Source organism: Pelodiscus sinensis, chromosome 10 (assembly GCF_052426305.1).
Source record: "Pelodiscus sinensis isolate ZL-2025 chromosome 10, ASM5242630v1, whole genome shotgun sequence".
In the NCBI taxonomy this organism is placed as follows: domain Eukaryota; kingdom Metazoa; phylum Chordata; order Testudines; family Trionychidae; genus Pelodiscus; species Pelodiscus sinensis.
The window spans coordinates 54,376,513-54,390,802 of NC_143061.1; the positions used below are offsets into that span (position 1 = coordinate 54,376,513).

At 48.7% G+C, this 14,290-nt stretch overlaps 1 protein-coding gene across 14 annotated transcripts in view; it reads left to right on the plus strand.

The window, feature by feature from the left end:
- The window catches only part of LOC102460667 (alpha-1,4-N-acetylglucosaminyltransferase-like), a 32,685-nt gene extending 24,827 nt beyond the window's left edge, over positions 1-7,858 (plus strand). For all 14 annotated transcript variants that reach the window (XM_089780921.1, XM_089780916.1, XM_089780919.1 and 11 more), the window contains 2 exons: positions 302-726; positions 6,527-7,858. In XM_089780921.1, coding sequence (XP_089637047.1) covers positions 328-726; positions 6,527-7,129 — 1,002 coding nt within the window. In that variant the 5' untranslated portion in view covers positions 302-327 and the 3' untranslated portion in view covers positions 7,130-7,858. The remainder of the gene's footprint in view (positions 1-301; positions 727-6,526) is intronic.
- The last annotated feature ends 6,432 nt before the right edge of the window (positions 7,859-14,290 follow it).

The window sequence follows — 14,290 nt, forward strand, 5'->3', positions numbered from 1 at the left end:
ACACGAGAGCCATTCATTCATGTTTTTTGGGTTGTAAGTGCAGCATGTTTGTGATGAGATGTAATTGTAACTGTTGCTTTTTGAAAACACAAAATTTAGAATTTTATTGATAAATCTTAAAAAAAAAGCCATTTTAAAAAAATTAAAAACTTGATTTAATTTTATTTAAAAAATCATTGATTTGTATCCACCCTGGAAATAATCCGAAGCAATAACACCATTTGAAATCCTGCCTTGTTGTCTTTGTCTCCCAGCGATAATGAAAGAACCACTAACACTGACTTTGTTTGTTTTGGTTAAGACTCGTCTGCACAAGGACAAGCAAGAATGTTGAAGTGGATCAAAATTGGTCTCGGGCTCACTTTTCTCTTTGTCCTGGCCTTTGTCTATAAACGTTCCCTGTTGCCTGACCACGTCGTCTCACATGAGCCAAGTCCTGAGCCGTTCCTGAAGGAAGAGGATGACTTGAGCATCATCTTTGTGGAGACCACAGAAGACCTGAAGATTCCTCCGTTGGCTTCATGTTCTGTGGAATCTGCTGCCAGGGCCTACCCCAACAGATCCATTCGTTTCTTCATAAAAGGGCTGAAAAATAACACGTTGCAAGATTTAAATTCCAATTCCGCAGCATTTGCTCTTCTATCCAGGATGAAGAATGTCTTCCTTCTTCCTTTCCCAATGGAAACTGTTTTCCAGGAGACACCTCTGCGCCAATGGTATCACAAGGTGAGAGGAAATACTAGGGAAAATATTTTTTGGAACAAGATTCAATGAAGAAGTGGAAGGAAATGAAGGGCTTGCACAATTTATTCCAGTTTTGAAGCTGTTGTCCCAGCGTGGACCCCTTTTTCATGACACTGTGCCCTGCATTAGTCAAAATATTGATTGAAATTGTTATGGAGATTGTCCATTTCCTGATGGCAGGAGCTATGGCAAATGGAGCATTTCCATCATAATTTCCATAATTATATTTTCTCAAAGTGGTTAATCACCATCTTTTCCAGAAAGGCAAGAAGCCGATACAAATGTTGTATTTGTAACATTTCAGTCAGCATGAATGTAAAAGGAGGATTTGCTGTTTGGGAAACACGATTTCAGTGCTTGTTGAAGGTGTCTGACAGCCACAAAAATGTCTGGGCACAAGCTCCTCCCCCGATTTGTATGGGGATGTTGCTGGCTGCTCCCCTTTGTCAGTGAGAGGGGGAAAAATCCAGATGAACCTGGACCTGCCCCAGCGGGGGACATGTGCCCTTCCCCCGGCTGTGCCCGCAGGAGCTGCAGCGGCCATGGAGAGGTGCTTCTCACCTGGCCCCAAGCTCCTGCAGTGAGAGAGGTCTGGGGTTGTCCTCTCTCCCTGTACACTGGAGCCCTCCTCCCCGACCCCACCCCAGAGCAATCATTTAATGAAGAAAACAAAAAATAGTTGAATTAAGGCCCCAAGCAAGGCCGGGTAAATCTTCTAGTTTGTTTGTAAATGAAAGCTGGGTGTCTGAGAATAAATCAGCAGCTGGATGCGCTATTGGTACACCCGCCCTCCCTCCCCACGCGTCACCCAAAGTCTGAATTTCTCTCTATTTTTATGCTCTGCAAAGATTGAAAGAAGGGGTCCGTTCCAAAGCCCCTTGGAGCCGATGAGACTCTCTCAATGGATTCATATGGGCTTTGGATCAGACACTGAGTGTGTCAGTTGAGATGTGGGGGCGTTGTTTGGGAAAATAACAGTTCACAGTTAATGCTAATGAAGGGTAATAATGAGGAAGGAGAACTGCATACAACTGAGGTGGTTAGTTAGAAATGAAAAGGCACAGTGCCAAAAGTGACATCTCTGCAAGCTGCATGAGAACTTTTTAAAGTCACCAGAACAGAGGTTTGTCTTAAATGTATAACAGAAATTTAAAAAAAATTAAAAATAAATACCCCCAAAGTAAGTGCCACTGTGGCTAAACAACAAAGTAAAGAAGCAGTGAGATGCAAAGAAACCCCCCAAAACCAAAAAAACCCTCTTTAAAAACGGAAGTGAAATCCAAGTGAAGACAGTAGAAAAGAACATAAACTCCAGCAAGGGAAGTGTAAAAACATACTTTTTGAGACTTTGGCTTTTTTAATTAATAGCAAACATGACATTAGAAGCAGGAAGCCAACTAACCAACCAGTGGGGCCACTGGACAATGGATGAAATGGTTGTAGGAGACAACCTTGGCTCGAGTGATCATGAGCTAATTCAGTTTAAATTAAATGGAAGGATAAACAAAAATAAATCTGAGACTAGGGTTTTTGATTTCAAAAGGGCTAACTTTAGTAAATTAAGGAAATTCGTTAGGGAAGTTGATTGGACTAAAGAAATTATGGATCTTAAAGTGGAGGAGGCCTGGAATTATTTTAAGTTAAAGTTGCAGAAGCTGTCAGAAGCCTGTATCCCTAGAAAAGGGAAAAAATTTATAGGCAGGTGTGTTAGACCAAGCTGGATGAGCAAGCATCTCAGAGAAGTGATTAAGAAAAAGCAGAAAGAATATAAGGAGTGGAAAATGGGAGGGATCAGTAAAGAAAGCTACCTTATTGAGGTTCGAGCATGTAGGGATAAAGTGAGAGAGGCTAAAAGTCAGGTAGAGTTGGACCTTGCAAAGGGAATTAAAACCAATAGTAAAAGGTTTTATAGCCATATAAATAGGAAAAAAACAAAAAAAGAAGAAGTAGGACCACTAATTACTAAGGATGGAGTGGAGGTTAAGGATAATCTAGGAATGGCCCAATATTTGAACAAATACTTTGCTTCAGTCTTTAATGAGGCTAATGAAGATCTTAGGGATAATGGTAAGTTAACAAATGGGACTGAGGATAAGGAGGTAGATATTACCATATCCGAGGTGAAAGCCAAACCTGAACAGCTTAATGGGAGTAAATCGGGGGGCCCAGATGGTCTTCATCCAAGAATATTAAAGGAACTGGCACATGAACTTGCAAGTCCATTAGCAAAATTTTTTAATAAATCTCTAAACTCAGGGGTTGTACCATTTGACTGGAGAATTGCTAATATAGTTCCGATTTTTAAGAAAGGGAAAAAAAGCGACCCGGGTAACTATAGGCCTGTTAGTTTGACATCTGTAGTATGTAAGATCCTGGAAAAAATTTTGAAGGAGAAAGTAGTTAGAGACATTGAAGCTAATAGCAATTGGGACAAATTACAACATGGTTTTACAAAAGGTAGATCATGCCAAACCAACCTGATCTCCTATTTTGAGAAAGTAACAGATTTTTTAGATAATGGAAATGCAGTGGATCTAATCTACCTTGACTTTAGTAAGGCATTTGATACAGTACCACATGGGGAATTATTGGTTAAATTGGAAAAGATAGGGATTAATATGAAAGTTGAGAGGTGGATAAGCAACTGGTTAAAGGGGAGACTACAGCGGGTCATACTGAAAAGTGAACTGTCAGATTGGAGGAAGGTTACTAGCGGAGTTCCTCAGGGATCAGTTTTGGGGCCAATTTTATTTAATCTTTTTATTGCTGATCTTGGCACCAAAAGTGGAAGTGTCCTAATAAAATTTGCGGATGACACAAAGTTGGGAACTATTGCCAATTCAGAAAAGGATCGGGATATCATACAGGAAGATCTGGATGATCTTGTAAATTGGAGTGATAGCAATAGGATGAAATTTAATAGTGAGAAGTGTAAGGTTATGCATTTAGGGATTAATAACAAGAATTTTAGTTATAAGCTGGGGACACATCAGTTGGAAGTAACGGAGGAGGAGAAGGACCTCGGAGTCCTGGTTGATTATAGAATGACTATGAGCCGCCATTGTGACATGGCCGTGAAAAAGGCTAATACGATCTTGGGATGTATTAGGCGAGGTATTTCCAGTAGGGATAAGGAGGTGTTAGTGCCATTATACAAGGCATTGGGGAGATCCTATTTGGAATACTGTGTGCAGTTCTGGTCTCCCATGTTTAAGAAGGATGAATTCAAACTAGAACAGATACAAAGAAGGGCCACTAGGATGATCCGAGGAATGGAAAACCTGTCTTATGAAAGGAGACTCAAGGAGCTTGGCTTGTTCACTTTAACCAAAAGAAGGCTGAGGGGGGACATGATTGCACTTTTTAAATATATTAGAGGGATAAATACCAGGGAGGGAGAGGAATTATTTAAGTTTAATACCAATATGGACGAACAAATGGATATAAGCTGGCTAGTAGGAAGTTTAGACTTCAGATTGGAAGAAGGTTTCAACCATTAGAGGAGTGAAGTTCTGGAACGGCCTTTCAAGGGAAGTAGTGGGGGCAAAAGATCTATCTGGTTTCAAGATTAAACAAGATGGGTTTATGAAGGGGATAGTTTGATGAGATAACATGATCTTGGTAACTAATTGACCATTCATTATCAGTGGGAAATAGGTCAATGGAGGGATGATAGGAGTTACTATAGAGAACTTTCTGGGTGTCTGGCTGATGAGTCTTGCCCACGTGCTCAGGGTTTAGCTGATCGCCATATTTGGGGTCGGGAAGGAATTTTCCTCCAGGTAGATTGGCAGAGGCCCTGGAGGTTTTTCGCCTTCCTCTGTAGCATGGGGTACAGATCACAGCTAGAGGATTCTCTGCATCTTGGGGTCTTCAAAGTATTTGAAGGCTTCAATATCTGAGATATAGGTGAAAGGATTATTCTAGGAGAGGTGGGTGAGATTTTGTGGCCTGCACTGTGCAGGGGGTCAGACTAGATGATCATAATGGTCCCTTCTGACCTTAAAGTCTATGAGTCTATGAGATGCTAAAGGAGCACTTGAGGGCGATAAGACTATTGCACAGAAACTAAATTAATTCTTTGCATCGGACTTCATGTTCCCAAATGCGAGTCATTCTTTTTAGGTGACAGATCTGAGGCACTGTTCCAAATTGAGGTGCCATTAAAAGAAATTAGGGAATAAAGTGATAAACTGTAATGAGTCACCAACCGCAGACGGCATTCCCCCAAAACTTCTGAAGGACCTCAGATATGAAATTGCAGAATTACTAATTCTAGTGTCAGCGGGGTAGCCATATTAGTCTGCGTTTGGAAAAACAACGAGTCCTTTAGCACCATAAAGATGAACAAATTTATTTGGGCATAAGCTTGCACGGGGAAAGACGATGAATCTGACGAACTGGGTCTTTGCCCACAAAAGCCTATGCCCAAATAAATGTGTTAGTCTTTAAGGTGCCACAGGACTACAGGTGCCACTGTACTTTGTAAATGATCCTTTAATTCAACTTCTCTACCAAATAACTAGAGAATAGCTAATGTGACACCAATCTTTAAAAAAGTGCTCCAGAGGCAATCCCGACAACTACAGGCTGAAAAACCTGTCTTCAGTACCAGGCAAACTGGTTTTAATTATAATAAAGAACAAAATTTCCAGAAATGTAGATGAACATAGTTTGTTTGGGAAATGTCAACATAGTTTTTGTAAAGGGAAATCCTGCCATACCTATCTACTAGAATTCTTTGTGCGGGGCAACAAGCATGTGGACAAAGGGGATCCAGTGGACGTAGTGTGCTTATATTCTCAGAAAGCTTTTGAGCAGGTCTCTCACCAGAAGCTCTTATGCATAGTAAGCAGTCATGGGACAAAAGGGAAGGTCTTCTCATGAACGGGTAACTGGTTAAAAGATAGGAATTAAAGGGCTGGAGTAAGTGGTCACTTTTCAGAATAGAGAGGGGTAAATATTGGTGTCCCCCAAAAGTCTGTTCTGGAATCAATCCTATTCCCGTATAAATGAACTGGAAAATCATGGCCAAAAGTGAGGTGGCAAATTCTACAGATAATACAAAACTGCTCAAGATAGTTAGGTCCTGGGCAGAGGATGAAGACCTCCAAAAGGATCTCTCAAAACTGGTGACTGAGCAACAAAATAGCAGATGAAATTCAATGTTGAGAAATGCAAATTAATGCACCTTGCCACACATAATCCAAATTATACATATAAAATGATGGGGACTAAATTAGCTGTTTACAGTCAAGAGTGAGATCTTGGAGTAATTCTGGATAGTTCTCCAAAAACATCTCCTCGATATGCCACGGCAGTCAAAAAAGCAAACAGAATGTTGGGAATCATTAGGAAAGTGATAATAAATACATAAATCCATGCTGTGCCCACATCTTGGTGTGGTCACTTCAAACAAAAAACCTAGTCATTACAGCCGCTCCCCAAATTGTGAATGGTCGAGTTACGACCGTTCGCACTTACGAGTAAAGCTCCCATGGAGCGGTCGTAACGGCGGTCCCCGAGTTACGAACGCAACCCGCGCTTACGAACAGTGCGGTCGCGTGTAACTCAGTGGGGTCCGAGTTATGAACAGATCGAGTTATGGCCACGTGTTTGGTCCATAACTCGTTCGGAACTTGGAGAGAGGCTGTAATTGATTAAGGGTTTACAGTTAAGACAGGCTAAGAGTTTTGTGGAGGACATAGCTAACAGGAGCAGGTGTTGAGATGTTTCGAAGTGGAGTCAATTGAATCACTGTGATCCCTTTTCCACTCTGCAGGTAAATCCAGCCCAGGAAATGTACTGGCTGCATGTCAGTTCTGACGCTAGCAGGCTTGCACTCGTCTGGGAATACGGTGGGATCTACATGGACACCGATGTCATCTCCATCAGGCCTATTTCGCTGAAAAACTTCCTGACGGCCGAGGCTCCCGAGGTCTCTGGTAGTGCGATTTTTGGCTTTTCTCGCCATCACTGGTTCATTTGGGACTGCATGGAAGATTTTGTTGCCAACTACAAAGGAGACGTTTGGGGATACCAGGGTCCCACCTTACTGACAAGGATGTTCAAAGCATTGTGCAGCGTGACCGATTTCCATATCGTGGAAGATATAAGCTGTAAGAACATTTCCTTCTTACAACCTGAGCGTTTCTACCCCATCCCCTATACACAGTGGAAGGACTACTTCAGGGTCTGGGAGAAAAGCCCCAACTTCAACAACTCCTATTCTCTGCATCTGTGGAACTTCATGAACAAGGAACATGAGTCTGTAGTTGCAGGAAGTAACACCTTGGTGGAAAATCTCTTCAAAACATACTGTCCCACCACATACAAGGTCCTTATTCAAGACTCAGAAGACAGTGGTCCACAGGCAGTGAAATAAAACTGAATGACTGTATCTAGTAGAATGAGGTGACCCTTCCAGACCTGACTGTCCTGGGACTAAATAAATTGTGCACAAAACGGATCTCCTCTGAGTCAGTGACTGTCAGCCATTTTTTTCTGTGCTAACCACTTTGTAAGAGAGAAACTCTCCGAGTCCACCTCTATCCTCAAGTTTCCCCAGGACCTAATGAATTCAGTAGGAAAGCAAAGGTGCAAATACCAGTGGGGAGAAATAGATAAGTATGTCATGCCCTTTTGGAAAAATGTACCCTAAGTGATCTAGGAGCCTGAGTCCCACTGTAAAAAGCTCCACTGAAAATCAGGGGTGACTTAGGAACCCAAGGGTCAGATTTTCAAAAGTATTTGCTGCCTACAGATGCCCGTAACTGCTTTTGAAAATCCCATTGGGCGTCTGTCCTCCTCTTTAGACGCCTAAATGTCTTTCAGAATCCGTCCCCTTTGATGCATTTGGAAATTTTGCCCAGTCATTTGCTGTGTGTCCTGCAGCATCTTGTGCGATGAGGCTGAGGCTTCGCCCTGCTACTGTAATACTCATGTTCAATAACTGTGAATACAATGACTCTCCACGAACAACGGCCCACAACTCCTGCCTCTGTCCAGGTGTTCATTACGATTGTTTATTTTCCCTCTCCTTTGCTTCAGCTCTGCATCCTGCCTTCTGCACAGTGACATTTTAAATGCTCCTTTAAATAAAAGTTCCACCCCACCCAATGGCTCTGAATTTGTATTTCCCCACATAAGCCTCTCTCAGGCTTCTGGGGTGAGAGAAGAAGGGGGTGGAGGGTCTGTGCTTAGTGATTCTTTCTGTGTGTGTCTCTCTAACTGTCCTTATATGGCCCTGTTCTTGCAGCATGTGGGCGTCTCCCCATAGCCCCGTGTGGCTGGGAAGCTCTGTTCAACTGCACAAATGGGAGGAGACCCAGTCGTGGAACTGAGGCCTGGAGCCCAACGCGGGACCCAGGGACCTACTCCCAGTGCCAGGCGCTGCCGCCATCCACAGAGCCCCAGTCAGCCACTGCCTGGCTCCGGAACTGCTTTGACTCATGGTTCCAGATCCCCGGGCACCTCAGTTTCTGCATCTAGGCCCCTGCAAGGCCCAGTCTGGCAGGTGTGTGCTGAGTACGCCGAGCTTAGCACATTCTGGGGCGAGAGCCTCTCCTGGTGTCGCTCAGTGCGGTGGGTACAAATAGCTGCGTGTGCGCCGGGGCACAGGCAGCACGACCCTCGGTGCATCCTCAGGCGGGTAGCCGGTGCCAGGCTGCGGCGACGAGACTGTTTCTAGCATGTCCGCTCCTCAGAGCCAGCACTGCACAGTGACCGCAGGGACGGGGCTGGCAGATTGGGGGCCGAGCAGGGGCCGCTGGGCTGGGAGCCACCCGGCAGGGCAGTGGGCAGAGGGCTCACTCGAGCCAGGCTCAGTCTGTCAGAGTCCGGCCAGGCCCAGAGACAGGGCCAGGCCCAGAGCAGAGGGCCGAGAGCAGGCGACCGCCCACCCAAAGCTGGGAGAAGACTGACGAGCTCTTTCACCCTCCCTTCCTTTCACCCACCCACTGTTATTCACCACGAGGCTTCCCGTCACGCTGGGCAAGATGTGCCAGCCACGGCTGCAGCTGGGCTCCCCAGCGCTCCCTCGCCTGGCCCGTCCCTGCGGTTACATTGACTGGAAAGTATTTCAGCTGGATTCTTTCCCAGTATGAACTGAAACCCTTTCACTCCCGTGCAGCTAGCCACTCGCCAGGGCAGATCCTGCCTGCTCCGCGGGACGGGCTGTTTGGAAACCCGCAGCCCATTGGCCGGTGTCCCGGCTGCCACACGGTGTCATTGGCAAACACAGCCGGAGACAGGCAGACGGCGCCTGTCCCTTCTCCCTGCGCCGCCAGCCACACAACAGTTAACGTGTGGAGGGCAGAAACACACATGTGGCCCGCAGGCACCCACCCCCTCATGCTGCGCTCCGGGGCTGTAATCCTCTGGGCCCAGCTCTACCCTGCCCTGCTCCGCCATCCGCACGCAATAGCGGCACCGCAGTCCCTGCAGCTGCACCCATGCCCGGAGGCTGCCAGGCAGAGTGGAGTGCAGCCAGGCCTGTCCAATTGCCATAGCAACTGCTTGTTTTTCCCACAGACGATTCGGGGAGAGGGGAGGCTGCTTTTCACGGGTGGGGCCAGCTGGGCCGGGCTGAGTGGGGTTTTCTCCCTGTTGGGCCCACGGGAACTCAGATTTTGCGGGGGCTCCTCACTGGTAGCTGCTTTCCCAGGTGGCTTTGAATTCCCGGGCGGTACAGCTGGGGTGCAGGGTTACAGCGGGAAACCCTCCCTGTCCCTAGCGGCTGTGCAGAGCACGGTGCCTCTGCAGCCACATTGTGACTCTCCGCACCTGCCGCCCCAAGGCCCAGCCAGGCGCTTTGCAAACTCTGCCTCTGCGAGGCCAGGTTGGGGTTCACTTCCCTTGCGCCCGGGGCCAGGAAGGGCCGTCTCGACGGGCTGGGCCAGTCACGGAGATCCCCAGGGAACAGGCCAGCACGGCAGCAGCAGGCCAGACCCCGGTTTCTCAGCCCTTCACATCTCTGGGACAGGCTGGCTGCCTTCCTCACTGTGCCACAGAGCACGTGCCCAGCCCGGCCCTTGCGTAGCCCCGTGTCGAGCGGGAACCACGTCCCTGGGCTCCCCTGCATGGACAGGCAGCACCGCAGCAGTGAGCTTGGGTAAGTGCTGGCTGCGGGGCCCGCTCTGGAGCAGTCTCACCCACTGGGGCGCAGGGGGTGGGTTGCAGTTGGGTGGGGGGGGGGGAATTTTCACAGCCAGGAGACACATTTCCAAATAATCTAGATGGGGCTGGAGAGGCTGCTCTGTGGGAACAGGGTGTGTTAGGCTTCCCCACAGGCCGAGTTCCTCTCCAAAGGGCGGAAGAGGCCAGCAACGCAGGCCGAACGTCCCTAGGAAGCTGATGTAGCAGGAGAGGATGGGGGGGTAGGACATAACGCTGTGGGAGGTTTGATGGTAATCAGGGCCAATGATGCGGGTGCAAAGGGCGCAGTAGGCCTGGGCCTGTTAAGTCAGGGCACTGACTGCTCGCTGACCCTTGCCCTGCCTCCCCCTCTGAGGCCCGGCCTGTTCAGGGGTCTGGAGCTGAGCCCCCACTCACTCCCATTGCCCAGGGCCGGGCAACGTGTCACCAGTTAACTCCCTTGCCCCCTTCGCAGGCTCAGAGCGCTCCACACACCTGGGCGCTCCGACCTCTGGGCTGTACGTTCCCCAGCGCAGGGTCTGTCTGTTACTGGTGGGTTTGTGCAGTGGGGCCCCTAGGTGCTCGGGGTGCAATGAGGAAGAGATGGGGAAGGCCCAGTATTGCAGAACGCAGCAGTGATGCGCTCAAGGTGCAATTTTCCAGCATTCGCCAACTACCTCTGCTGCTCTTCCTCTCTAGGCTCCATCCACCCCTCCTGCCCCCCCCCCATGCTATTAGGGTCAGCCACCCTGATTGACAGAGCAGTTCACTCTTATCTCCCCTCCCCCTGCCCTCCCTCACTGGCTCTACTTTGCTCTACCAGCAGCAATGCAGACGTGTCCCTGGCGGAGCCACTAGCAGGGCTGGGAGCTTCAGCTGCACTTGTCCCGCACATCCATTGGGACAGGCAGGCTGAGGGAGCGGTGGGTGGGCCTGGAAACTCAGAAGATAACTGCTTCGCATTTCACCATGATCTGCCCCCATCCTCCCAGGGAGGCTGGAAGGAGCGAGCCCCCCGTGACACCAGCAGACACGGGGCTGCTCAGGCAAGAGGGGGCAGCCCCCGGCACATTCAGGGTCGCCCGGCTTTGGAGGTGTCAGTGTGTTCCTGAAAGAGCAACAGAGCTAAAGCGTCACCCCGGGATCTCTCCCTGCTGTCAAGAAACGCTCATGAGGTGTCAGAGCGCAAACACTGCTTCAACGTCACTGAAAACTCCCGTTTGTTCCAATCTGGGGAATGGCCATACTCCAGGGTGGCCATCTCTTCTTCCATTCAGCCCACTTTTCTGGGAGGGTTCGTCTACACAGCAGCATTATTTTGGCATAACTGAGGTGTCACATAAAAAGTCATATGTGGGGGAGCCTGTAGGTCAGCAGGCCCAGGATGGAAGTTTCCATCCTAGCAGTACACAGCATTGGCGTCTGCAAACGCAAACAGCAGCTGGGCTTTATCAGCTTTAACCCATACCTTGAGCTGGGAAACTACTAACGGTAAACAGGTTTGATCTTGGTCTCAGCTCATAAGGGTGATAAGAATGGTGTAGAGCCAATACGTGCACACCAGTAAACAACTGTAGTATAACTAGTGCAGAGAGTCCCGAGCCCAGTGAGTCTCACCAGGGACCTAGACCTCTGAGGGTGCCCTGGATTCCCCAAGCTGGATCCACGTCCACTGCGGCCTGGTGAGAAGTGGCAGGAACAGGACTCCCCGCAAACTGAAGGGGTGTAAGCATTTCTAAGTTCCTCTTGTTCTCTTTTATGCATTGCTCTGCTTCGAGCTTGTTGAGGTGTTACTTTGCAGCAGCTGTGTAACCATCTGGCAGTATTAAGCCTGTAATAGTAGTGACATGGTCAGATGAATAAAAGCAACGATCCCTAATCAACTCTCTTGAAGCGAATCCATAACCTGTTTGGCCCTGGCCTTGTGAATTGACATGAGGTTATTCCGATAACAAAGAGCACGTCTACTCCGCAAGCCATTCTTTCAAAATAATGTCGAGCTGGAGGACTTCTTGCTCCTACTCTTGGAACCCTCGTTTCATGAGGAGTAAGGGCAGTTCTTACTGCGTGTTCTTCCTGCGACTTTCTGCTGTGTCGGCAGTGCCAAAAATCCAAATTAAGCTATTTTAGATTCAGCTACGCAATTGACGTAACTCAGGTTGCATAACTTAATTCAGCTTTTGCCCTGCTGTGTAGATAGGCCCTCGGAGACTTTCTTTTGACCACACTGGGCTTTGGGTCTGACTACCAGGTAGGGTCTACACAGAGTGTTACACTCAAATGCTGATTCCTCAGCAGCTTGGCAATTGCACTTTCTAATTCTAGGGCTTTTCCCCCGAAAACTTCTAAGGAGCTGCTGGTCTTTTACATGCGCAGATTCAAATAAAAGCTGCTCTAAGCAGCCGGCCATTTTATAGCGGTGTGGCTGCTGTGCTGTACGTGCTTCTCTGCCAACTGGTAACTCATCGTAGCGCCTGTTGACTTCCTCTGTAATTTTCTGAGGGTGGCTGAGGCGACATCTGGACTGCTGGCTTCTTTCGGAAGAAGCTTTTTTCGGAAAAGATCTTCCAAAAAATCTTATTCCGAAAGAGCGCGTCCACACACAAAAGCGCATTGAAAAAGCGATCTGATTTTTCGAAAGAGAGCGTTCAGACTGATTGGACGCTCTCTCTCATAAAAGGCACCACTTCAGCCAGGGCTTTAGATCACCAGTTGCTTCTGAGCGTTGGTGCAGGAGCCTTACAGAGACACACGCTTAAAGGGACCCCGCTGGACAGCTGTGTCTCTGCTTCTGCTGCATGCTTGCCTACCTCTTTGAGGGACAGCAAAGCTCTCGCAGTGCCTGCTTTGGTTGCTTTGATCTCATGCAAGGCAGGAGGGAGGAGACAAGTGCATGATGGGATGCTGACACCATGAACCTAGGATCACCCACTGCACAGCTTGGGTCCCAGCATGCACCGGGAACATAACGCAGAATGCAAAGCAGCACAGGCACTGGGGGCTAGCTACCCACAGTGCACTGCTCTCAACATTGTACTGCTGTTATTGCAATTAGGAAGTTTCCCCTGAGATACAATCTATGTCTGCTGGGCTGTGTTGGATGGTTTCGAGGGGTGAGGTGGGGGACCACTGACCACCGAAAAGATCAACTGAGAGAGCTCACACAACTTGGAAGTGAAAAAATCCTAAATAAACTCCCATTAACATATCCCCCGAATGAGGAGAAAGGCTCTCCCCACGTTCTCCTTCCACACCACAGACTAGCAAGGCCCCACAATGCTCGAGTGTGGCCAGATCCAGGCAAGCCAGGGGTGGATCTGGCCCCTGGGTCTTAGATTCCCCACCCCTGGTTTAGAACAACAACCCCTGCATCTTGGCAGTGGGTGGAACTAGAGGGCCCAAACCCTTTCAATGCTGCCACATTTCATGAGGACAATGCTGAGCAACAAACCCTGCATAGTCAAACGATCCCTTCCGATGCACACTGCGTACAAAGGTTATTACAGTGGTGCAGCGGTGTGGCTGCAAGGGTGTGTTCTATCAACTGGGCCTTGGGTGCTCAGATCTCATGGTGGCAGGGGGAGTTCAGCCTAGCAGTGAGAGCAGGGTCCAGGGGGCAGAGTCCAGGAAGCAAACTGCATATCAGTACTAGAGGGACTCAGAAGACAAAGGAGAGAGGAGGAGAGTGGAGAAGAGGCAGAGCTGGGACTGAACGCAGGAGGCTGAGGATGAAGGGGCCGAGGGAGATTGTGGAATCTCCATCACTGGAGATACTGAAGAGCACGTTGGACAGACGTCTATCAGGGATGGTCTAGATGGTAATGGGTCCTGCCGTGAGGGCAGGGACTGGACTGGATGACCTCTTGAGGGCCGAGTGTTCTATGGTTCTACAGGAACTGGCAGGGGCTGGCGCAAGGCCTGGAAGGAGGACAAACACAGCTGTAGGCATGGCACTGATTGAAAAGCAGCCAATCTTCTGCGGGGCCATCTTAAACAGGGCTGCTACACCGGAAGCAAGACAGGGGTAAGTGCCCCCGTCCTGGTTGGAGAACCAGAGGGGGCTGGACTCTGTTGCCCCATTTTGTCCTTGTGAGAACGGAGCTGGCTGGGAGTGTGGCTAGCCCGGCTCTTTCCAGCAGGAATGTCCCAAAAACAAACAAATCAATAACGTGCCAATAATTCTGTCTGATTCATGGGCCAGGCTGGTGCAGTCGGTCGCCCGGCTTCTAGTTGGTTGCCTGTTGAACCTGCCGGGTGTAAGTTTGGGTGTGGCTGAGAGCGATCTTGTGCAGGCGGAGGCTGACTTTATGGTGGCCCTAAAGTGTTAGCAAAGGGATTTAGATCAACATATAGGCTGAACCTCTCTGGTCCGGGACTCTCTGGTCTGGCAACCTCCGTGGTCCGGCAAGAC